At 41.6% G+C, this 26,801-nt stretch overlaps 1 protein-coding gene across 1 annotated transcript; it reads left to right on the plus strand.

Moving 5' to 3' along the window:
• Nucleotides 1–257: 257 nt before the first annotated feature.
• On the plus strand, nt 258–24,714 carry LOC308686027 (polyunsaturated fatty acid 5-lipoxygenase-like; the record flags this gene model as incomplete). Its single annotated transcript, XM_081358275.1, has 14 exons — nt 258–326; nt 4,615–4,813; nt 5,025–5,103; nt 6,381–6,448; nt 8,755–8,927; nt 9,088–9,222; nt 9,346–9,549; nt 15,857–15,943; nt 16,382–16,551; nt 16,669–16,781; nt 20,904–21,029; nt 21,749–21,849; nt 21,955–22,125; nt 24,535–24,714. The coding sequence occupies 14 exons, from the start codon at nt 258–260 to the stop codon at nt 24,712–24,714; spliced, it is 1,875 nt and encodes a 624-aa protein (XP_081214401.1).
• Between the last annotated feature and the right edge of the window lie 2,087 nt (nt 24,715–26,801).

Consider the following 26,801-nt stretch of genomic DNA (forward strand, 5'->3'; position numbering starts at 1 on the left):
GTAGACCTCGGTGTGAAGGCTGTGAACGGTGATGCAGAAAACGCTCATCAAGCTTACTTCTAGCCTGCGCTTCCTGCCTCTCTTGTGGCCAACTAATATTTAACTTGGCCACTGCACGCGTCACAAGCTCCTCATACACGGATGCAGTCTGAAATGGCATGCTTGACTCATCCAGATGCCCCACCGCGATGCTGAGCACGTCTATATCTGAGTCAGACAGCTGCAGCACCAGGCTCTCAACCCGAGCAGAAGACGCCATGGGGTGGGCTTCCACACGGGGAGTGAAGGAATCGGAGCTGTCAGATGAAGACCAAGAAAATGCCGAAGTAGTCTCGACCCCCTATGCTAGCTCTCTTTGCGAGCAGCACAATCTGAGCCGCCAACCGCGGGGAGCATGAGCCTGGCTGGCTTCATCAAAAATAGCCAGGCGGGAGCGCACACACTTTCTAAACTGCTCGCTTGCCATTTCAATACAATATATATTTCACAGACAACACCAAATAGACAGAACACAACAGAGAGCGCTTGCTGAAGAGCGAAAGCTAACGCTGTGGTGTGCCGGCGTCCCTTTGTAGCTTCCGTGTATGCCGTCACACACTACGTCATCACCCAACGGCAATTGGGATTGGATTAGTTTCATTCATACTTCAGACATGTTATGCTAAGAGGCATTCCTCATAGTGTCATCATCGACGCAGTGTGAGTTCCCTCGAAAGGGAACTATTTAAAATTGCGTCTTAATGATAAAAAAATTAGAAGCTAAATACTATGGCTTCATTTTAAGTTTGAAACCTTCCATAAACAAATTTTATAAATATCAGTAGTTTTAAACCTGTTGAGATCATTGAAAACCTTTTGTCCAGCAATCTGTATATTCTCAAATGTCTGGGTAGCACAACTGCAAACTATTTTATTAAGTATGTGTGTGTGTATATATATATATATATATATATATATATATATATATATATATATATATATATATATATATATATATATATATTGTTCATGATTCAAAAATATGCATTACATCAGTTTTGAAAATATATAAAAAAAAACACCTTATTTTGAAGCTTTATGTGTCAAGAACAGTATACAAATTATGACATGGTCGGCCAAACTGGCTGTTTTACATTTTGAATTACATTGAAAACCTACATTTTCAAACTCCTCCTAGGCTGCTCTTTACCAAACTGATTTTCACAAAAACCTAATCAGATCATCTTTAATAAAAAAAAAAAATAAAAAAATTGATTATTCATATTGTTCTGGAATAAAGCATGAGAGAATTTAATGATGAGCACGCCAAAATGGACGTGAGGCTATATCTTCGTAATCTTTAGCATGTTCAGACCAAAATTAGTTTGTGTCATAGCCATCATGACTTGAGGGTACCTGCATAGTTCCGGAAAAGTATGACTTAGTGCTCAGAAGAAATGAAAAAAAATGTTTTTCTTGTGTTTATAAAATCGCAAAAGGGCTAATAGCTTTTGATTACTTTTGCCTATCTTGAGACTGGTCTTGATAGATTCCTTGGGACATGCTGAAAACAACGATACCAATTACACCATGATCCGCTGAAACCGTGATCATTTAAAACATCAAAGAAATTGTTCTGAATCTGAACTGAATCTGATGCTGTATCTCTACAACATTTTGTCATATTGACACCAGACTTTATGTGCATCATAGTCACCACACGCTGACCACACCAAATCAATGTGGTCACTTTGACCCACTGGTCAAAAGTAATAAGCAATTACATCACATTACAAATTGTGTTTATGATTTTTCAACCATTTGGCCTAAAATCGTCTCCTAATGTCTTCAGTTACTCATATTTGCAATTGGTCTGATGCTCCCTGCCATACTTCTCATTTTGCCTCTGTTGTGCTTGTGCCCTTAATCGATGCTTGCAGCTATTTAAGTGCTTGGGCCCTATTGTTTTCCTTAGGATTATTATTAAGACGTCACCAACTGGCAGCAGGAAGTGTGTTACTTGCAAAAGACTTTGAAATAGTCCTCTTATACTCACCCAAATCGCTTAAAACTTGGTCAGAATAATGCCAAGACATGGCTGATGTAAAATTATGAAAAGATTCTTCATATCTTAAATTGTGTCACCATGGCGATGCTCTTTTCTTTGTATATTCATGTGTTCTAATGAAATTAGGGTATATTGTGCCAACTTTTGACTACATGTATTGTTCTTATCAGGCCGTACAACTTTCAGATTTACAGTTATTAGCTAAACCCAACAGGAAGTCAGCCTTTTTCTTCTTCTTGTTTAATTTAATGTGGAATTTTGGATAATTGCAGGCTCTGAACTTTTAAATACTCCTCCAAGGGGATTCCTGCAGTTCTCACCATTATTCCAAGACATTAAAGATGCTAAATTGCCAAAGTTTTTTTGATGTATGGAACGGTGTTGCCATGTTAACCTGTTAACCGTTGCCAGAGCGCGGGCGCACTGAAGCGGTTTTTTTTATAAATAGTTCAAAGTTACTATCAGATTTAATGTTATACCTTGACAAACTATACATCATTACAAAGACATAAGACTCAAGTTTCAGAATTTGACCACTATTGTATTCTGAGAAACTTATAGCGACAGTTATTTCTTAATTTGTGTCAGGAGTTATGAAATGAAAAAATGAGTCGATACCTTTGATATGAATTATGCGCGTCAGCCGCTTTCATTCATAAAAAAACTCCCGTGCCGTCGTCATGACAGCGATACACAAAACAACGTCCTTCCGGGCTTTTAGCTAAAAAATGTGCAGATTTGGAGAAATATTTATATATTCTCATAGGTTTACATCAGATTTCTATAGACAGGAATAATATTTATTGAATTTATACCCAAATGCGTCGATGTAATCATTATGAGCGTTTGTATACTCTGTTAATGTGTTTTCAACCCATACCAATAGCCTGAGGGCGCCCTCGCCGCCCTGTGCACAGTATTAGAACATGAAGAAGTGCCATAATCATGTGACAATCCAGGAAGCCTCGAACACACACACACACAGCTAACAACAGATCGCGCTGTAACTATGGCTGTAACATGCAGATACAGTCGTTTTGAAGACAATAAACATGTTTGCTATGATATTTGAGTTACCTGTGTTTTTCAATCCATGCCAGGTATTTCCATAATAATAGATTATATTTATAATGTAATGCTAATCTATATAGACTATCATTTTGCAGAACAGTATACAATAGTATATTTTCTGTCTGATTTTTTTATCTGAAGCCAAATTAGATCACAAAAAATTATTTAAAATACTCGATTTGCTTTATAAAGTAAGTTTATAAGCACAAACATGGTTTTAATCTCATAAATTGTCGTGTATTGATGGTGTGCTAAGCTAACATGCTAGCTAGCCTTAGGTGCACCTGCCACCTAGAAGTTATATTTTTATTATTTTTTGAATGCTTACTGAAATGTTTCTTTATTCAAAAAATGCATTTAAAACAGTTTAGAATGTAAGGGTGAACTTTGAGAAAAGAAATTAGTGACTGAAAACATATGAATAGCATGTGAATAGCCAGTCGTTAGTAACTAATGCAGACAAAAGAAATGCATATTTACAGCCATAACCAGGCTGGAGAGGTGTGAATGTGTGCAGGGGGAGACTGAGACTGAATGGGGCTCGTTTGCACCACAAAACAATAAAGACAATATACTGCATAGATGGTAAGAAGATGACACTAAATATCAGTAGCATTTTAGCATCAAATCAAAATAAAGTCACATGACATGGTCTTGAAAAACATTTCACTAAATACAGAGTTTTGGACTTATTATCTTAAGATTTTAAACATAAAATGTTTAGACATGTGGCATTAGCTGTAGTGCATTTCTAGATTGCTCCAGGGCCAACTTCAATTTTATTTTCATGAGGATGTTTCATAAAAAATAATTTCTAATAACTTTACAAAACTTTGAAGCTATTTATAACAATTTTTGTCATTATGACAATAATTAATTCTACATTACAATAAACTGCCAGGTGTCAGCTTTCAAATGAGATCATACTTGTGCTTTTAGTACAAAGGGTTCATGAACTGTATCTGTTTCAGTTTGGGTATGTCATTTCTTGGGATTTTTCAAAAGTGGGGTTGCAGCTTAACAGGTTAAAGGAATAAATGTGTTGAAAAAATGGGAAACCGGAAATCGAAAACCTGAAGTCATGTATCTTTTATATGCATCTGATTTAGATCAAATGGGTGTTGTATGTTTGGATCATATGGATGTGGCTATTTTGAGTCATGGTCATGGTGCCACCAGCTGACAGCAAGAAGTGTGTCATTAACAATATGTAATGAAATAGTTACACATGTGTACATACATGTGCCCATCGTGCTTTGGCCTGTATTTGCTGCTTGCAGCTATATTTCATTTTGTTTTCTTATTAACCATTGTCTGATAAAAGTTAGGATACACAAATGTAGAGAAATAAAAACTGCATCTGGTGAGATAAAATGATCAAACCTGGGCATCCTGCACATAATCAGGATTAATCCCTCTTCACCAAAACCTGTGGAGAGATGTTTCTTGTTAGTTTGTTTCCCATATTACGTGTCTAATAAAAGTTGTCATTAAAGGAGATCTCCTTCGACATCCATGTGAAGAAGGACTTTGGAGACATTGTCCTGGTGAAACTTGAAAAGGAGAAACACTTTGTCAATATTAAGTGGTTTTGTGGGCATATAAAGGTGAAAACACCCTATGGAAAATGCTTCGAGTTCCCCTGTCAGTGCTGGATAGAAGACGGAAAGCCAGTGTATATCCGAGAAGGCACTGGTACGTGCATTATCGCTTTGTTGATTATCCAGTTTTAAATGAAGCATTATTATTATTATAATTATTATTATTATTATTATTATTGTTATTAGAATGTTTTTTAATTGTTGTTAAAGTTGTTCAGTTGTTCAGTTTTGATTTGAATCATGTCTTAAATGCTGCCCTTTCTATGTGTAAAATGTGTGCTATGTATATCTTTGTGTTCATTTAGCTGGATTGCCTCAGGATGACCCTGAATTTCTAAAAGAGAAAAGACAAGAGGAACTGAAATCTAGACGGGACAGATTCAGGTTTGAAGAAACAATTACATTCTTGAACAATTTTCATTTGTTACAGTTTTTTTTTTCTTTATTACTCCCGATACAGTTCAAGGTGCTTGACACACTAATATTGTAAATATATTTGCACATATACATTATATTGTCATATACACAGGTCCGTAGCAATGAATGTAAAAGTGTGTGTGTGTGGGGGGGGGGGTATTATATTACAACAATGGTTATAATTTCACATTATAACGATTTCCACTAATTTAAATATATATTTTAAGTTTCATATGTTTTTGTATTTTTTTTATTTATTTTTTTTATGAGAGATTGTGCCATTTTTGTAGTTAACATTTTTAACATTCAAAAAAAAAAGTTCAAAGCAAAACCCAAGGCTGGACATTGTATTCTTCCACACTACATTAAAAGAGTTTATTACAATAATCTCCACTGCATAATTTCAATCAGATTCTACAGTAAGTAACTAGTAATTAAAGTAATTTTTTTAACTTTTGCTCAAGTAATTATTTGGGTTATTTACGGTGACCCAGTACTGCACAACACAACGAAACGTAAAAAGCAAACATGAATTAGGACAATGGAATCAAAATAATTTAAATACTCGGTAGCTCAGGTTGAGTTAGGCTGGTCATTCAACACACAGGGAGCAGTCCAGGTTAAATGTCTGTGAAAGTGATTTTGTGCCTCTTTGGGATGATGGCACCCTAAGACACCGTTCACTTGCAGAACACAAGCTTCTGGAGGGCATATGGGTCTGAAGTAGTGAGTTTAGGTATAGAGGTGCAGAGCCAGTGGTTGTTCTGTAGGTAAACATCAGTTCCTTGAATTTTTTGTGAGTGGCATTTCGCAACCAAGTTTATGAAGAGAGGTGTGACGTGCGCTCTCTTCGGCTTGATAAAGACCACTCTTGCTGCAGCATTCTGGATCAGTTAAAGAGGTTTGACAGTACATGCTGGAAGGCCTGCCAAGAGAGCATTACAATAATTCAGTCTGGGTAGAACAAGAGCTTGGACCAGGAGTTGTGTAGCTCCGATAGGAAGGGCCTGATCCTCCTAATGTTGTATAAGGCAAATCTGCAGGACTGTGCTGTTTTAGCAATGTGATCTGTGAAGTTTTACTGATCATCAATTACAACTCCAAGTTTCCTGGCTGTCCTGAAAGGAGTTATTGTTAATGAACCTAGATGAATGGAGAAGTTGTGATGAAGTGTTGGGTTGTTTGAGACCACAAGCAGTTCTGTCTTCGCAGGGTTGAGGTGAAGGTGATTGTCCTTCTTCCAGAAAGAAATGTCTGTCAGGCAGGCTGAGATGCGAGCAGCTACCGTCAGAACATCTGGCTGGAATGAGAGGTAGAGTTGTGTGTCATCAGTGTAGCAGTGTTAGGAAAAAAACATGTTTCTGAAAGATCCTAGTAATGACATGTAGATGGAGAATAGAAGTGGTCCCAGCACTGAGCCCTGAGGCACTCCAGTAGCTAGATGCTGCAACCTCACCCATCATTTTCAACTTAAATTGTGAAAGATCTTCTTTTAAAGAAGATACTTGGCAGATTATTGCTGAAATAAAAAAATAAAAATAAAAGTGGGGGGAAAAAAAGAGAATAAAAAAAAAAAACGTTATAGAATTTTAAGTTTCTTGTTATGAAAAAAAATTGCACACAAATACTTTTATATAAAATATATACTGTATTTTCCAAAACATGTTTTACTCTAAGACTGTGAGAAAGTCAAAGCCATATATCTAAACAAGTTGTCCAAATTTGAGGATGATATCTCATAAACTGAGCTTTCTTACTGAGCTTCCTTACTTTGGACACAGTACCAAACATTTCCACTAGATGAATTTCGTTTCCAGTTCATTTCCAATTTGCTCATTTTTGACCATGAGAGGTACAAGTGTGACTATTTTGTTCAGGATCATTTAACCTTTTTGAATCATGTCCATGATTTAATTCTTATTTCATGATTTAATTCATAATTCTTTTTGGTCATGGTCAGCGAAGAGCAGGGTTAACACTATGCAACTACGCAAACATGGATTGAACAGCAGCAGGCTGTGCAGGACATCCAGTCGATAATGTAGAATGATTCTTCTCATAAGTGTTAAGATACAGATTACGAGTGAATTAATTGGAGCTCAACAATAAGAGTTGTGCAGAAATGACTGAGCTTTCCTGTCAAGAAGGCCCTTCCTGGAAAGTTTGGAGGAAGGAACTCCAGGAAATACCAACATTTCCCTCAAAATCTTACACCTTGTAAATGAGTATAGTTGTATTGTGTTCTCTGTGACGTTTGGCAAGCCTTTGCATTTTGGCCCATGATTCAGTTAATGCCAAACGGAATTTGCCATTGTTCAGATATTCTACTCCCTGCTAAATGGCTCATTAGTTCCCAAGCTCCAAACACAGACCATTGGTTGAGGTAGATAGTGATATGTTGATCTTAGACAAGGAGGATTTCCATTCTTCTCAATGGAAGTACAGTACTTGACCTGGATATTGCTTGGTTCTGGAAACTTTTTCCCCCTTTTTAACCAGTTACCTGAGCTGTAAATACCATGTGAGTAATCACTCTGGAAAAGCAAGAAAATTGTTTTCTGGCAATGCTGACACTTTTTAGAGCCCTCCCAAAAACAGGTCACTGGTAAAACATAAAATATTTGATTGATTGATTTCAATTTGTTGCAGTTTTATGAAAAAAAAAAAGTCTTACTTATAATTGTCTCTACACATTAAATATGGCTGTAAGACAAAAAAATTCACCTCTGAATATAAATCTTGCTGTCTGTCATGAAAGCTGAAGAAATGCTAAAAAGCATCAAAATGACTAAATGTTTATTAAATACCTCAATGTAACATAAACAAACAGTGTGATGTGCACAAACAATTCCAGACAATGAGGAACTGAAAACAGAGAGCATTTATAAACAAGTTAATGAACTAAAAGAATAACAGGTGTGATGATAGAATCAGTGTCCATAGAAACAAAGGAAATGATAAACAAACTAAAAGTCCATGAAAGTGAAACTAACTAAACAACTAAACACAACACAGTGTATATGACAGTGTAACTACAAGTTAATGTTGTCATTTTTGTTCATTATATTTGTTCAAGGTGGACTGAGTGGCGCCAAGGCTTCCCTAAGAGCATAGATGGCAAAAAACTTCCTCCGGAAGTTCAGTTTGATCTGGGGAAAAAAATAGACTTTGAGTTGAATTTGGGGAAAGCGTAAGTTTTGGGGGAATGTGTCGTGGCCACAGTCCTTGTTGATTTGATACAGATTTTTTTCCTCAGTTCTCCAGAATGAAATTCATGCAAATAGTGTTCATGTCTATAATTATACAGAATGCACTCTGTTTCAGGACTGTGGATACACTTCTTGACATAGTTAAAGGTTTCATTCATTCCTGGAAAGATATGGCATTTTTTGAAAAGATATTGGAAGAGTTTAATATCAAGAACACTCTACTAGGTTTGGATTATTTCTTCCTTTGTCAATAATGTTTGTTTGTTTTTTGTTTGTTTCTTCATTTAAACAAAATCTATATATCCAAAAACATAATTGTTGTGAGAATCCAACAATGCAGAGGCACATTTTTTCATGCCTGTAAAGCCTTTGACAGTTGACTAAATTTTCCCCTTTGAAATCTGGACAGAGAAAGTGATGCAAGACTGGAGTAAGGATTACATGTTTGGCTATCAGTTTTTGAATGGCTCCAATCCTGTCATGATCAGGAAGTGCATGGAAATTCCAGATAATTTTCCAGTCACACATGAGATGGTGGAGAGCTTTCTGGAGAAAGGTGTCACACTACAAGAGGAATTAAAGGTCAGAAACATTAAGAGATTACAGCTGGTTAATAATCAAATCCAAGGCTTGTATCGTGACATCCTTCTAATAATTTAATTTACATAAATTACTCAAATCAATGTTATTTTAACCCACGAATGATTTGTTCTAAACTTTGCACCTGTAAACACGTTTACAGGCAGGAAACATCTACATAGTGGATTATGAAATACTGAAGGCAGTGACAACACCCAGAACCCAGCACTATTTGACTGCACCCATCTGTCTGCTGTACAAGAACAGATTGGACCAGATTGTGCCAATTGCCATTCAGGTATCTGTCCCATATAGAATCAGTATCAAATGAAAATGTAAATTAAAAATAAAAGTGCTTTTGCTGGGAATTTACTCACCAAAGTAAAAACATCCTTGCTTGGCTCTATTATATCTGAATCAGCTCAGTCAAAACCCAGGGGAAAAGAGCCCAATCTTTCTCCCAAGTGATAATGAACATGATTGGATGTTTGCCAAGATGTGGGTGAAATCTGCCGACTTCCTTGTACACCAGTTGGTCACGCACCTTCTCAAGACACATCTGATATCAGAGGTTTTTGAAATGGCCGTGTACCGACAGCTCTCTGCAGTCCATCCTGTATACAAGGTACCTGTCTTTCCATATCCAGTCATGATATTTAGATTCAGGGCTAAACTGAAGATTGTGGTTCTCTTACGAGAGTCCTCCCGTACTGCGTTTTTGTAAAAACGCTACGGGAAAAACTCTTTTTTCACGAAATACTGAAGCAAAAAATTATCCTTAATTTTCCATATATGTAAAGCGCGTTGCAGCAGTACACAGCTATGGCGAGACAGCTTGCTCGCTCATTGGCTGTTCTGCGGCAACTGCATAAGCCTATCGAGCGAGGCCTGAAGTGACGTCAGGCCAATGAGGGCGCTTCGCGCCCTCCTTGCCACTTCCCGCCGAGACGGGTGTGGCTAACCTCTATAAAAGGAGCTCGAAAAGGCTGATTCACTTGATTTTCATCTCTTCAGCGAAGCTCACGCATCGCTGGATCACGAGGAAGCACTTCAGCGGGACGAGCCCTCGAAGCCGCTGGCCAACGGCAAAGATGCTTTCTCATACAGCACTCGCGCTCGCTGACGGCGAAACGCCTTTACTCCGAGCCAATTGCCTACGGTGACTCTGAGGACTCACCGGGCATCCTTTCCGAGGCTGCCCTTCCTGGAAGCGGATGGTGGGATTAGTTTTTCTTTACGTTACAAGAAAAGCTACCCTGCCTCTGCACACGTCATTCACCGGCGAAGGAGAAAAGACTGTTCTTAGTCCCGCCGTTGGTCGGTCTGACCTCTTTTCTCTCACATTTCTCAGTTCCCTGTTCGGCGACTGGAAATATTATTGCAGCAAGTGAGTCTGTTATAACAGCAAACGCCGTTGTTGACACCGCTTTCAAAAGCCTGTACCCCCCTGTGGCTCAGTGGTGGAATTATAGGTTTTCCGCATGGGAGACCGGAGTTCGAATCCCGGTCTAGCGGCATATATATTTATGCCGCCAATGCTTCGCTCTGTCAGTCCCCTGAAGGCGACTGCAGAGATGAATTTTGCAGCCAGAGAGCGCGTAGTACCCGCTTGCCTGCAACCGAACACCGTTTCTACGGTTCCCGTGCGTCACTGGCGAAAGGAGAATGGAGTGTTTTCAGCCCCGCTGAAACTGGGCGATATCCACTCTTCTCACATTCTGGCATTTTTCAGGCGTCTGAAAATGTTAGTATTGCATGTTGTGCTTACTCGCATGCCTGCAAGCAAACGCCAGTGTGGATAATACTCGCGCTGACTTTATGTCTATGTATCTTCACTGTGGTCCAGTGGTAGATTCTTAGGCTTTCGCGTGGGGGATCCGAGTTCGAATCCCGGGTCTGCCGGCAGAAAATATTTATGCTGCCGAATGCAAATCACTCTGTTTGTTCCCCGAGAGGCAACTGCAGACGTGGTTTTTGCAGCCCACGAGCACGTGGCCGATGATGCTATATGTGTAGAGAAGATGCCCACTGCCTAGTGCCCATCCCTACACATTAGCACAGCCCTTCACACAGGGCCCGCGCTCATATATTCGACTCGGGTCGATCACGCACACAACATAGTGAACGTGCCCACTGCCTAGTGCCCACAAACACTATGTTCTGCATGCCTTGTGGTTTCTGTAAAGATGAAACCTGTGTGCATTCACTCTGCTCAGGCAGACAGTGCACTCATTGCAGTAACTGTGCCCGCTCTCCCGCGCCCACACTTACTCACGGCCATTATATGTCCTACGGGACTCGCCCAGCCCACCTTTGCTCGGTTAAACACCGCAGCGGGGTCGAGCGCAGGCATTCTGTCCGCTGTGATCAGCGCGCTTCCCCCTCGGTAGAACGCGCTTCATAAAAGAATTTAAAAATCCCGGCCGCGGCCGATGGTGCTTCAGATGTAGAGCAGATGCCCACTGCCCAGTGCCCATCCCTACACACAAGCACAGCCCTACACTTAGGGCTCGCGCACATAAAATCGACTCAGGTCGATTGCGCTTCCAACATAGTAAAAGTGCCCACTTCCCAGTGCCCAGGAACACTATGTCACACAGATCACAGGTTTTCTGTTGTCCCGGCCACGGCCGATGGTGCTATAAATGTAGCGTTGATGCCCACTGCCCAGTGCCCATCCCTACACACAAGCACAGCCCTACACTCAGGGCTCGCGCACATAAAATCGACTCAGGTCGATTGCGCTTCCAACATAGTAAAAGTGCCCACTTCCCAGTGCCCATGAACACTGTCTCACAGATCACAGGCTCTCTGTAAAAACGGGACCTGTGCGCGCTCGCTCTGCTCAGGCAGGCAGCGCGTCCAAAGCAGTGAATGTGCCCGTTTCCCGCCCACATTTACTCGCAGACAGCATGAGTCCCACAAGACTTTCTCAGCCCTCCCTCACTCAGTTAAGCACTGTAGTAGGGTCGAGGATGAGCGTTCTGCCCGCTGTAATAAGCGCGCTCCCCGCCTCGAATGTCACAGGCGTAACGCCTATGTTATTGCGCCCCGAAGCACCTCTGTTGCACGAACGAACAGAGCGCGTTTCGCATCCGAGGCATGGGCAGCGCTTCCAGGGGTTTCGGACTGGGTGCTAGACATTATAAACAGAGGCTTCTCGCTACAGTTTTGTCGACGCCCTCCCCGCTTCACAGCGCGCGTCGAAACTACGGTGACTTAGAAGTAGCACACCTACTTCGTGCCGAAATATCAAAACTGATGAGCAAAGGGGCGATAGAGCATGTATCCCAAGCTCAAAGCGAAGGGGGGCTATACAGCAGATACTTTCTGGTCCCCAAAAAGGACGGTGGTATCAGACCCATACTGGATCTAAGACGGCTGAACAGAGCATTAGTGAAACGCAGTTTCAAAATGCTCACGACCAGGAAAATCCTCGTGCATATTCGCCGAGGAGACTGGTTTATGTCGATAGATCTGAAGGACGCGTATTTTCAAATACAGATAGCGTCACATCACAGGCGATACTTGAGATTCGCCTTCGAGGGTCAGACATACCAGTATACAGTCCTGCCGTTCGGCTTGTCCCTGGCACCTCGTACATTTACGAAGTGCATGGACGCAGCGCTCGCCCCTCTCAGACTCAGAGGCATGCGAGTGCTGAACTATTTGGACAACTGGCTGATCCTAGCTCAATCATGATCAAAGCTCGTGGAGCACAGAACCATTTTACTCGATCACCTCGTGAATCTTGGTATCACGGTCAATTGGACAAAGAGTTCGCTGAACCCCAGTCAAGAGATTTCGTTTCTGGGTACCATTCTGGACTCACAGTCTATGACAGCGCGGCTGTCGCCACAGCGCGTGCTGCACATTCAGCGCGCGGCGAGATCCTTCTGCTGCGCTGCGACTACCCCGCTCAGGAAGTTTCAAAGGATGCTGGGTCTCATGGCCTCAGCATCGCCAGTTCTTCAGCTGGGCTTGCTCCGCATGCGCCCTCTGCAGTTCTGGTTGAGAGCGCGAGTGTCCGGCCAGTTACGTCTCAAGGTCAATCAGAGCTGTGTGGCAGCCCTGATACCTTGGATGGCGGACGACTGGTACCGATCAGGTGTCGACAGACGCATCCACCTCGGGATGGGGAGCGCTGCTCGAGGGCAGACCGTTCTTCGGCCTGTGGTCAGAACGAGAAAAGCTCCAACATATCAACTGCCTGGAAATGCTGGCAGTGCACAACGCGCTGACACGTTTTTGTCCCCAAATCAAGGACCAACACGTCGTAGACCGTTCGGACAACACGGCCGTGGTGTCCTACATAAATCGCCAGGGCGGTCTCAGATCCAGATCCCTGTACAGGCTGGCGAAACGCCTCCTAACATGGGCTCAGCACAATTTGCGCTCGCTGAGAGCAGTGCATGTGCTGGGCTCCAGAATTTGAGCCCAGACAGACTGTCCAGGAATAACATTCCCCTGGGCGAATGGTCTCTACACCCACAAACAGTCCGGCTGTTGTGGGAGAGATTCGGCAGAGCGGAGGTGGACCTATTCGCGTCCCGCGAAAACGCTCATTGACCCGTGTTCTTTTCCAAGAACGACAGCGCGCTGTCCCGGATGTGGCCGCGCTGCCCGCTATACGCTTTCCCCCCCATCTCCCTCCTGCCTCAGGTGTTAGAGCGGGTCAGGGAAACAAAATGCTCAGTACTGCTTGTAGCACCGTTCTGGAAGAACCAAGCATGGTTTCCAGTCCTGATGCAGTTAGCAGACATTGCTCCATGGCCAGTGCCATTGAGGAAAGATCTCCTCTCGCAGGCCGGGGGCTCGATTTGGCACCCACACCCGGAGTTGTGGTCCCTTCATGTGTGGGCGTTCAACGGATATCCGTTGATCTCGCAGAGGGAGTGATGAATACCATCACTCAGGCTAGAGCACCGTCGACTAGGCGGCTTTATGCCTCGAAGTGGTCGGTTTTCTCCGGCTGGTGTACAGCTCGGGGCCTATCACCCCTCGATTGTGAGGTGACGGAGGTTCTCTCCTTCCTACAGGAGCTGTTGGATAAGGGCAGATCCCCTTCCACGCTCAAAGTTTATGTGGCGGCTATTGCAGCGTTCTCTGGAACAACGCTAGGTCAGTCACTAGGAAGGAACGATTTAGTCATCCGCTTCCTCAGGGGAGCTAGGAGGCTGAATCCTCCCAGACCTCCTTCAGTCCCTATGTGGGACCTTTCTACAGTTTTGGCGGCCATGAAAGGTGCCCCTTTTGAGCCTATCCAATCTATTAGCCTCAAACATTTGTCTTTAAAACAGTGTTTTTGATGGCTCTCGCTTCGGTGAAGCGCATAGGCGACCTGCACGCGCTCTCCGTGAGCCCAGCGTGCTTAGAGTTTGGACCTAATGACTCTAAAGTCATACTCAAACCTAGGCATGGTTATGTGCCAAAATCCCTCAACACGCCGTTTCGGGCTCAGGTTATCTCCCTGTCTGCCCTGCCGGGATCAAGTGAGGAAGGGGACTCAAGTTTTCTTTGCCCCATTAGGGCTTTAAGAGCTTACGTGTCCCGCTCTGCTGTCTTCAGACAGACTGAGCAGCTCTTTGTCTCGTTCAGTGGACGTTCCAAGGAAATGGCTGTTTCGAAACAGAGTTTATCCAGATGGATAGTTGACGCCATAGCGCTGGCTTACACTGTCAAGGGCCTCCAGTGCCCGTTGGGCGTTAGAGCGCACTCCACGAGAGGCGTCGCCTCTTCGTGGGCTTGGTCTAGCGGGATTTCCTTACAGGACATATGTATGGCGGCAGGCTGGGCCTCGCCGTCTACATTTATTAGGTTTTACATCCTAGAGGTTCCCGCCTTGCAGGCTAAGCTACTATCGATGTAGTCGAATCAGCTGTCTAACTAGAACACTGAAATCGCATGCGCAGCGCGCTACCGACTGTTTTATGGGCAGAATTGTGTAAGACCCACATTTCCCACATTAGTTCAGGTTCCCCACCCTGTCTATGTGATGCCATATTAGCGTCTGCGGACGCGGCCATATAAGGACGGAGGGATTCCCCTTTTGTCTCTAGACTCTCTCTATGAGGTCATGTTTTGCGTCTGCGGACGCTACAATATAGGGAATTAAGGTCCCCCCCCCCCCCCCCTTTATTCCCAGACTCTCTGTGAGTCTATCTGGTGATTATGCACTGTATACCTGGGTTAGCTTCCAGTGATCGGTGTTTTATCCCAGCACGCACGGCGTTTTACAAGGGGATCCCGTAGCATTTTTACAAAAACGCAGTACGAGAGGACTCTCGTAAGAGAACGTACTCGGTTACTAACGTAACCTCGGTTCTCTCTAGAAGAGGGAACGAGTACTGCGTTCTCTGCCGTGCGTACGGTTCACTCTGGTTCGCTTCGGTGAGGAAAATCAAGTGAATCAGCCTTTTCGAGCTCCTTTAATAGAGGTTAGCCACACCCGTCTCGGCGGGAAGTGGCAAGGAGGGCGCGAAGCGTGACGTCACTTCAGGCCTCGCTCGATAGGCTTATGCAGTTGCCGCAGAACAGTCAATGAGCGAGCAAGCTGTCTCGCCATAGCTGTGTACTGCTGCAACGTGCTTTACATATATGGAAAATTAAGGATAATTTTTTGCTTCAGTATTTCGTGAAAAAAGAGTTTTTCCCGTAGCGTTTTTACAAAAACGCAGTACTCGTTCCCTCTTCTAGAGAGAACCGAGGTTACGTTAGTAACCGAGTACGTTTCACATTTGTCAGTTTATTGATGAAGGGTTGCTGGTTCTGATATCCTTGCCTTTTCTTTATTTTTTTAACAATGGTTTAATGTGAACCAAAAACCTCCAGGGCAGGACACTGAAAGCACAGTTCCTCTTTCAGGTTATGCTTTTTGAATACATTTTTATTATTTAATGCACATGTTTAAATGCATCATTTGCTTCTTACAGTTGCTGAAACCTCATATTCGTTTCACAATTGCAATCAATGCAGCGGCCCGTGAAAACCTCATCAGTGAAGACGGGATCTTCAGCAAGGTAGCTTTACACCTAATTTTAATATATCCCCACATAAACAGCATATTGCTAGGATCCAAAGCAATTCTATTCAATTTGATTATTTTGTTTTTGTCTGGTGAGCCATAATTTCTGTCTTTGATATAGGTTTTAAGATGCACACAGTGTTAACAAATCTTCATCTTGACAGGCCTGAGCATTTACTTTTTGGCTTGTGATATTCTGTCTTTTTGCTGAATGCTCTTACTTCTATTTCATAGGCTAAATTGTATTTAGTTAGCTGGTGTTTGCTTAAACCGACAGACCTAAGTAGTTCCTAAATTTTATTCCTAATTTAATGCAAAAAACCCCCACCAGAATAAAACTTCACCCATAATCCCCTAGATGGTCACTTGAGTATGCTAAATAAGTGCTGAAAATATTTAGGCAAAAGATTAACTGAATTCTTGGCATCCAAAGATTAGTAGCATCAATGGAGATGGGATAGCTAAAGTGATTCAAAGTGCCATGGAGACTTTAACCTACGAGTCCCTGTGCTTCCCTGAGGACATAGAAGATCGAGGAATGAAAGATGTGCCCAAGTACTATTATAGAGATGATGGCATGAAGATCTGGGAGGCAATACACGGGTAAGTGTAGCAACAGTTCATATTCTGTACTAGTAGTGCAAAAGTACAAACTATTCCACATACACTTTACCAGCATTATTTATTATTAAATTTATCATCTTGTTGATCTTCCTGTAGTTTTGTTTCTGCTGTGGTCAAGATCTACTATGTCAGCGATGAGACCGTTCAAAGTGATGTGGAAATTCAGGACTTTGTTAAGGATGTTTCCCATGGCATGAATAATTCTAACAGTGAGTACAGGTTTAATTTATCAAACGCCTTGTTTACACCTGGTATTAAGATGCTTAGGTCGATCAGAACACAAGTGGACGACGCTAAATACAGGTGTAAACATGCACTGGCTATTTGTAGCCAGTACACAGGAGAACACAGGCTCTACACTAAGGCTGTAAAACCTAACGAATGTGTTAAGTGTCGCCCAGCCCCAGATCTTCAAATGTCTGTTAGCGAGGCGTCGTGCACCAACCCCCAGGAGGAGGCAACACCTCTCCGAGTAGAGTGACCTCTCACCCCAAGAGGGCACGGCGTGATACGCCAAGACAATGGTATCTATTATCCAGTGGGCCAACTGGGGGTAGATTGTCGGTGACCCAGAGACCACACGTGGAGATTCCTGTGGTCTGGAGGCAGTTCCATTAAGTGCCCCCTCTCCAGAGATGGCAAAAGTACTCACTTCCCGTACTCAAGTAGAAGTACAGATACTTGTGTTAAAAAATACTCTGGTAAAAGTAGAAGTACTGATTTAACTTCTTTACTCAAGTAAAAGTAACAAAGTACAGGCTTGGAAATTTACTTAAAGTATAAAAGTAAAAGTAGCCTAATTATTTCTTAACATTTCAATACACTGTAAATGCAGCCTCTACCTCTGAATGGGTGGTAAAGCACTGGTATAGCAACTGTATGACAGCTATTACTGTTTTTTCTTTTGTGTGAAATTGCAAATTCTTTATGGCTAGTAAAGTCGAACTTTGGATTGCCGTCATCCTTGATTCTAGGGACTGACTGACTGTGATCTGGGGAGTGCAAGCAAGGGCCGTTAAGAAAAGATAAAAAATGTAACATTTAGCTTGTGCTCCCCACATTCCTTAACCAGCTCACACACAGTTTGAAAGAAAACACATAAAGTGGTCTTGATAATAATAATAATAATAATAATAATGATAATAAAACTTGAGATAAAAGAGTCCTCTAATTTACGTCTGAGAGGTTTGAGACATTAACATTAGCCCAAAATAAAGTCGATACGATTTGAGACAAGACCATTAACGTTAACGTAAGTGGTCTCGAAAACAAGAACGGGCTTGAGTAACGTTACTACAGCACTGTTACACTAAATCAAGTTACTGAATTAATTTTTAACATAAATCTATACATGCAGATATTGTATCAGCTAGTATTAAATTATTTTCAAATAAACTGAACGCTCTCTAACCTTAACGTTACTTGGGTTACTTAACTAAATGCTAGTGAACCAAGACATCGTCATTGCTAGCAGGAGAACAAATGTAACTGACCATTAACGTAAAACGTTACTGAAACAAACAACAAATAGCTTTTGATAACAACAAAAAGATGGATTACCTCTGTGTTTTTTTTAATTCGATGGTGAATTCTTTAGTTTGTGGTGTTTCGGTTGGCACAATTTGCAGCACATTCGCCAGGAGTCATTCTTGATGCCTACTATCTCAAACATCTCTCTCAGATAAGGCAAAGGATGATTGGGAATGTCTTGTTGCTTGTCTGCCGAATCTCCGAGAGTGTGTGCTGTCGTAAGAGCTCGAGGGCTACACGATTGAGCTCGCCCGGGATGTGAATGGCGCTAAGCGATGGTTCTGATTCCAGAGCAGGAAATAGCAGACTAATGTCAACATGCAACGGGAGCGTAGACCACCCTGACGGTTGATGTATGCATTGCAAAGGCATTCGTTTTCAACACAAACAGGTCGCCCCCCACTGCGCAATATCTACAAATTATTGTGGGTTGGTGGCTGTTCATTTCATACTCTGTGTAAAATGGTATCTTATTTATTGTATAAATTAGGAGGTCAATCAAAAAAAATGCTAATGTCGTACTTTGTTGTATTGGTATCGTTTACTTAACGTAATAATCTGTTTGTTGTAAAAACCATTACCTGTATGAAATGAAATCCAGCTATACCTGTGGAATCGTTCACAGATGGCATAGGCAGATGTTCAACTAGGCCTAATCAATATGTTCATCGCTTTCAAACAATAGGATGCATTTGCAGATTTGCGTTCAATTGCAGTTCCACGGGCACTTCATTCAACGTTCTTAATTTTCTTAAATTTCCTGTTACGGCTCCAAGTGAGAAACCACTTCAGACACCTCAGAGAAACCACTTCAGACAGTGCGTATGGGAAACTGAACAAATAATTCAAACTGATTTGTGAACCAAGTTAGTTCTGCCAACATTTTTGATTGTGGCTGCATCCATAATCACATACGTCCCTACTATATTGGACAAAAGAAGTGTGTCCGAACTCACAGTATTCATAAAAGAGTAAGCAGAAAGTACCCGGATGACCTACTACTTCCGGTGAGATTCTGAAGTGCACATCCCATGAGGCAACGGGAAGAGGATCTGTGATCTGTGGCAGTGAACTGACGCTGGTAGGTCACGACTATGACAACATGGGGAATGTAGTACGTCCAGATTACACTCATACTACACACATTCATATGATATAGAACATACTTTTTTAGCTGTCATGAAGTAATTACTTATTCAAAATATGTACCTACTCAAAAATAAGTATGCGATTTCGGAACCAAACAAAGTCTTTGAACAGAATTGACTCAAAAGAGTGATTCATTGCTCATGCCCCAGAAAAACAGGAGAAAGAGCGCTTAGAATAAACTACGCTTTTCTTAACATATGTTGAATAAAAATAAAGGATTTCACTGTAATTATACATTTATGTACTGAGTAATAACAACATGTAGTATATGTTGTTCCTTAATATTACTCAGTACATAAATGTATAATTGGGTTAGGATTAGGGTTTGGTTTGGTATGGTTTAGGGTTATCATCATCATCATCATCATCGTCTTCCGCTTATCCAGGGCCGGGTTGCAGGGGCAGCAGTCTAAGCAGAGATGCCCAGACTTCTCTCTCCCTAGACACTTCCTCCAGCTCTTCCGGGGGGACACCGGGACGTTCCCAGGCCAGCCAGGAGACATAATCACCTCCCTGGGAAGGCGTCCAGAAGTCATCTGGAACAGATGCCCGAGCCACCTCAGTTGGCTCCTCTCGATGTGGAGGAGCAGCGGCTCTACTCTGAGTTCCTCCCGAGTGACCAAGCTCCTCACCCTATCTCTAAGGGATCGCCCAGGCACCCTGCGGAGAAAGCTCATTTCGACAGCCTGTACCCAGGATCTTGTCCTTTCGGTCATGACCCACAGCTCATGACCATAGGTGAGAGTAGGAACGTAGATTGACCGGTAAATCGAGAGCTTACTTCCGGTGTCCACCACCGGGTTCGGGGATTGCCGCCTCAACAGGCACTGGAGACCTTACGGGCACAGCTCCGAGCGTCCGCGTCGACAATGGAGGTGGAGAACAAGGTCCACTCGGACTCAATATCTCCAGACTCCCTCAGGATCCGGTCGAAGCTCGGCCAGAGGTGGAAGTTGAAGATCTCTCTGACAGGGGACTCGGCTGAATATTCCCAACAGACCCTCACAGTATGTTTGGGTCTGCCGAGTCTGTCCAGCTTCCTCCCCCGCCATCAGATCCAACTTACCACCAGGTGTTGATCAGTTGATGGTTCCACCCCTCTCTTCACTCGAGTGTCCAAGACATACGGCCGGAGGTCGGATGAAATGATCACACAGTCGATCATCGTCCTCCGGCCTAGGGTGTCCTGGTGCCATGTGCACTGATGGACACCCTTATGCTTGAACAGAAGTCCAATAACAGAACACCGCTCGGGTTCAGATCGGGGGGGGGGGTGTTCCTCCCAATCACGCCCCTTCAGGTATCACTGTCGCTGCCCAGTCGGAGCACTTTCCAACACCCCTCCTAGAGACTGCAAGAGGGCTGGGTACTCTGCACTGCCGTTCGGCCCGTAGGTACACACGACAGTGAAAGAACTATCCCCGACCCGAAGGCGCAGGGAAGGGACCCTCTCGTTCACCGGGGTGAACTCCAAAACATGGCAGCTGAGCTGGGGGGCTATAAGCAAACCCACACCAGCCCGCCGCCTCTCACCATGGGCAACTCCAGAGTGGTAAAGAGTCCATCCTCTCTCAAGGAGTGTGGTTCCAGAGCCCAAGCCGTGCGTGGAGGTCTCTCTAGTCGGTACCTCTCAACCTCACACACAATCTCAGGCTCCTTCCCCGCCAGCGAGGTGACGTTCCACGTCCCTAAAGCTAGTTTCCATGTCCAGGGATCGGGGCCTTCGACTGCCGCCCGATCCACTATGCACCGGCCCTTTACGGTCCCTCCTGCAGGTGGTGAGCCCACGGGAGGGTGGCCCCACGTCGCTCCTTCGGGTTGAGGCCTGGCTCTAGGGGGATGTCACGGTCCTTGTTTTAGCTTGTAACATAAAGGGTTTATGAAGGCTTTATGAAACGCTCTTAGTCTGACCCGTCACCTAGGACCTGTTTGCCTTGGGAGACCCTACCAAGGGCATATAGCCCCGGACAACATAGCTCCTAGGATCGTTCGGGTACTCAAACCCCTCCACCACGATAAGGTGGCAGTTCAAGGAGGGAGGTTTAGGGTTAATTGCATGTAAATATGCATAATATATGGTTATTACTATAGTAAGTACATGTAACATATGTAACAGTGACACTGTAAAACTCGCTGCTCTTCGTGTGTTTTTCTGTCGTCTCCGGTTGCGTAAATTGCGCGATATTGAAAGATCTGAAAAAACTTTACCCGCCCACAGACCCTCCCCTTGAAGAAATCAGGACAGAAGTGGTTGAAAGTGAACAAAAGAGATTAAAATACCAGGAGTAAACGGGAATGTGTCTCCCTCTTCGACTTTTGATCCAATCGACCAAAACACATCTTAATACCAGGAGTAAACAGGGCCAAAATATCAGTGTTGGTATGTGCAAGCATGCATGATTGTTTGTATTCTTGTATATTCTATATGCATATTTGTGTGTTTCAAGTCACCCTTAAATGTGTGCACAAGTTAAATGCATATTGCCACTGTTTCCAGAGTTTCCAGAGTCTCTAGAAACTCGAGAGGAGTTAGTCAAGTACCTGACCATTGTGATATTCACAGCTTCAGCACAACATGCTGCTGTCAACTTTGGACAGGTGAGATTACACACTACATTACACACAACAAGAGCATCAAAAATTGCTAGGCAAAATTCTGGATATCTATAAGCTAATATCTGTGAGTAAACTTTTACGTTTCAGTTTGACTGGTATGGCTGGATCCCCAACAGTCCTTCTACCATGCGCAAGCCACCTCCCGAACAGAAGGGCCAAGTGGATATGGAGTATATCATGGAGAGTCTGCCTGATCATAAATACTCCTGCAAGGTTCTGGGAACAGTTTGGGCCCTCAGTCGGTTCCAGAAGAATGAGGTTTGATGTTTTATTCGGATATACAGTGCTATGCATAAGTTTAGGCAACCATGCTAAAGTTGACTAAAAAGAGGAATAAAAAATCATATTTTGCAAATTTAACTTAATGCCTTATTTTAAAAAATTAGGAAAAATCCAACCTTTAAGGACACCAATTTTCTTTGTGAATGAATAATGTATCGTAAATAAATAAATGTTCTTCCTTAAAAAACAGGGTGCATAAGTTTGGGCACCACTATGTTAAATTCCCATAGAGGCAGGCAGATTTTTATTTTTAAGTATTTTTTTAATTTTTTTTTTAGGATACTATGCATCCTGATAAAGTTCCCTTGGCCTTTGGAATTAAAATAGCCCCACATCATCACATAGCATTCACCATACCTAGAGATTGGCATGGTTTTATTTCAGTTAGCCTAAAAGCTAGTTTGATTTGCATTGAGAGCAACTTATGCACCCTGTTTTTTAAGGAAGAACATTTATTTATTTACGATACATTATTCATTCACAAAGAAAACTGGTGTCCTTAAAGGTTGGATTTGTCCTAATTTTTTAAAATAAGGCATTAAGTTAAATTTGCAAAATATGATTTTTTATTCCTCTTTTTAGTCAACTTTAGCATGGTTGCCTAAACTTATGCATAGCACTGTACTTTCCACTTGAAATTGTAGAGAACATGGCAGCAGTCTAGTCTAAATCAATGTGAAAAAGAATTAACCTGTTACTAGCTGAGGGTACAGAGCATCAAGGTATGAGTAAAAAAAAAAAAAAAAAAAATTAGGCCAAAGATGTTTTTATTTATTTATTTATTTTATGTAGGCTCAAATACATTTTAAATTCTTCTTATTGTTGTAGATTGTTTGCTTGCTACAGTGTATGTGTTCTGCGGCACTGCCAACGCAATATTTTCAGTCAGGTAGTGCAATTAATTTAACTGACCCTTCGCCAAGTCCCACATTAAAAACATCATCATGTTTGGGGAGTAACAGAAAATGTATCTATTCATTTAATTGTGTCATGTATTTAAAATATTAAATATTAGGAGCTCTGATCTGTTCATCGTAATAATAACTGCGCTGTTCATTGTAGACCACAATTTTAGTCTGCATGCAAAGAACAGGGCAGCAAAAAACTGAGAATGAAACGTCTGCTAGTACACTATATATTATTTGCCACATTCACAAAAAAAAAAATTGTTCAATAAGTAATCCAAGGTATTTAAATGATGTTACTTTCCTTGAGTAATCTAACAGAATATGTTACAAATTACATTTTACCTAATGCAATTAGGTAAAGTTCTGTTCACTCACACTAATGTTATCAGCTCTCAACTTCAAACCACTGTTGGAAACTTTTATTCCTTCATCGAAGCAAGACCAGGAGACTTGAGATGGATCTTATAAGCAGAAGAGATTTATTCTTCCGAGTCTGTAGTTCATCAAGTCTAACTCAAACATTATACATTGTAGGACAGGTTATATACCTTCCAAGGGGGAGGGACTTTTGGAGGTGGAGACAAAATTCAAACAAAGCATGCAAATGTAGGGATGAATCTTTCAGTGATTTGATTCTATCAAGTGAAAACCGGTTAGGCAGGTTATCTGGCTGCTCAACAATTCAGCCCAATCAAGAGAAACAGGCCCAATCAGAATAACACTATCATTCGAAATGCATAGACGCTAATCCCATCAGTCTGAGTGAAACTGGGACTCCAAGAGCCATTAAAGACAATAAAGAGAAAACAGGAATTGCAGCTTTGCTGAGCAGAATCATTAACCTTAAAAGCTAAATACAATATTATACACCGTGATGTTATGTAAGGAAGCATATCTGAAATAGATTCTTAAAATGTGTTATTCTTTACCACCTTCAACTTAAAAACTTAGTAAAGTCATAAATCAATTTGTCTGTAAAAATCAAATCAACTCATTATTTAAATCTTGACTTAAAATTTTACTTGAATCTTGTACAACTAATAAAATTAAGCTGAAATTGGTTAAATTATTTTGATAAGTTAAAGTAATGGAAAAATATGACATTGATCATATAATTTTTTACAGTGCTGTAATCGCATGTTCAGCTGAATGTAAAAAGCATTTGCACTGATTCTGATCTCTGCTGATCTGCAGTTCTTAATCATGTTACCGCATTATTTTATATTACACATGTACATATCCACATTTACATTATTTTATATTATATACTTTAAAGAAACAGTGCAAATTAAAATGCTTTGCAATGTTAGACTTCATTCAGAGAGGTTGAAAATCCCCAATTCTTTGTTTGTTTTATAAGCTTGTCGGAGTGATTGACAGTAACCAAGGGGGCGGAGCTTAGAGAAGGGTCAGTTTACCTTGTAAAAAGAAAGAAAGATGTTGTTCTGCTTTCTGAAGAACTTACTTTTCCCCCCAGCTGTACTTAGGCACGTATCCAGAAATGTGCTTCACAGAGGAACCAGTGAAGGAGGCCATAAAGACTTTCCAAAAGAAACTAGATGAGGTGACCAAAGAAATCAAGAGCCGGAATAAGGGATTAACATTTGATTATAGTTATTTGTCCCCAGACAAAATCCCCAACAGTGTTGCAGTTTGAGAAAATATTTTGTCTTATGGCCAATGTGAGCTTCACATAGAAAAAGAGAAGAACATCTCTACTTAAAATATTAAGCATTGTAAAACACAGAGCATTCTGCCTTTTGATTTTGATTATTGATTTTGACAAGCGTTTGATTAACGCTTCAGATTTGAATCTGTTGCTGGGAAGTAAGGGATATTACTCTGTAATGCCATCTGTGCATATATGTATCTTATCTGAGGGGTGATTGTTAATCCATTTATTATTGTCTTTCTTTTTTTTATTATTATTATTTTCTTTATTCATATACACTTGCATATTCATATATCCATACTATGGTATTCATTTACTCATCTTTTGATTCATTTATTCATATTCTTTATTATTCAGATGATCTATTGTTTGTAGTCTATTTTAGATAATCATTTGACTTATTTTTTACCTTACAGTTATATTGAGATCTTACATCTCTATTAGTTTTGTGTTGATTATCTTGTATACACATGCAGAGATGTTTCATGAATGCTGTAAAGGAAATGTTTTGAGATTGTGAATATCTCTGACAGCACTTCAATTGGTTGTTACATTTGCTTCTTTTTTTTTCCCTGGGAGCTGTCATAATATAATAAATTTTAATAAAATAAAGAGAAATAATGTTTTCTATTACATCTTATATCGAGTGATTGTTTTCTTTGTGAGATCATGACAAATGTTTTCTTTTTTCATCATAACAAAATTATTTTTCCCCTGATTTTTGCCAATTTATAAATGTTACTGTACATGTTTACTGTAGCTTTAGTAGTGAATTATGCCAGGCTATATACTCATTCATTTTGTCTGTTCAGATAAAGTTCAAATATGCCTGCCGTGTTTTTAAAAAATATTATAATTGAATTCACTGCTGGATGAGTGGGAGGGAACTTTGGTGTATTTCTTTTTGTTACTTGAATAAAATACAAATATTTTAAACCATTTTAAAAAGTACACTTAAAGGTGACATATTATGCCCCTTTTCACAAGATGTAATATAAATCTATGGTGTCCCCAGAATGTGTCTGTCAAATCTCAGCTCAAAATATCCCCAGATCATTTATTATAGCTTGTCAAATTGCCCCTTTTTGTGTGTGGGCAAAATGCAAGTCCCTTTAAATGCAAATGAGCTGCTGCTCCGCCTCCATTCAGAAGACGGCCGATCCTTTACACAAGCTTCAGATACTCCGGCAATAACAAAACGTTATGACTATAACTATGGATCTATGAGACCGAATGATGACCATCACCGCGGTCTTACCTTGAATTACGCCATTCTGCTAGCTCTCCTCGAGACCTAGTTAACAATGTCAGATGACTGACCCCAAGTGGTTGGTTCCCTATAAAACATCCAGATGAACTGAACACTTCCTGTTGCCTGGAACGCCGTGTGACAAGAAATGTTGACGTCATCATTCGGTCTCATAGATCCATATTTATAGTCATAACTTACGATCTATTTGGACCTAACTCAGACCTTCACCACAGTCTTACCTTGGATGACTGGTGCCATCAAGGTCACGAGGGATGGACACCTCTCCTTTTTTACATCCCTGCTTAGCGGCCAAGACAAGTATTGTGGACCCAAGCGTAACTGGGTCCGCCATACTGACCCTGTAATACCTGGCAAAGGTACAAGGTGAGCTCCATGATGCCGCTGTGCATATGTCCGTGAGTGCCACCCCCTTCAGTGCTGCCCAGGATGTGGCCAGACTCCTGGTTGAATGATCTACCAGGTTCCCTGGGACTGGTAAGCTCTGACTGGAGTATGCTTGTGCAATAGTGTCGACTATCACAGGTGCCGATTTATGTTTCTGCCCAGTGCCAACACTCCATATACCCTCCAAAAACACGCGTCCAGTTTTGTGCAAGTGAAGTAAATCCAGGGATGTGAAGTAACGAATTACAAATACTCACGTTACTGTAATTAAGTAGTTTTTTTCAGAAATTGTACTTTTTAGAGTAGTTTAAAAATTGTGTAATTTTACTTTTACTTGAGTACATTTTAAGTGATGTATCGGTACTTTTACTCCACTATTTTCCTTCTGTTTGTGGTCGTTACTCGTTACATGCTT

This window comes from Scardinius erythrophthalmus, assembly GCF_964197995.2.
Source record: "Scardinius erythrophthalmus genome assembly, chromosome: 2".
Lineage (NCBI taxonomy): Eukaryota > Metazoa > Chordata > Actinopteri > Cypriniformes > Leuciscidae > Scardinius > Scardinius erythrophthalmus.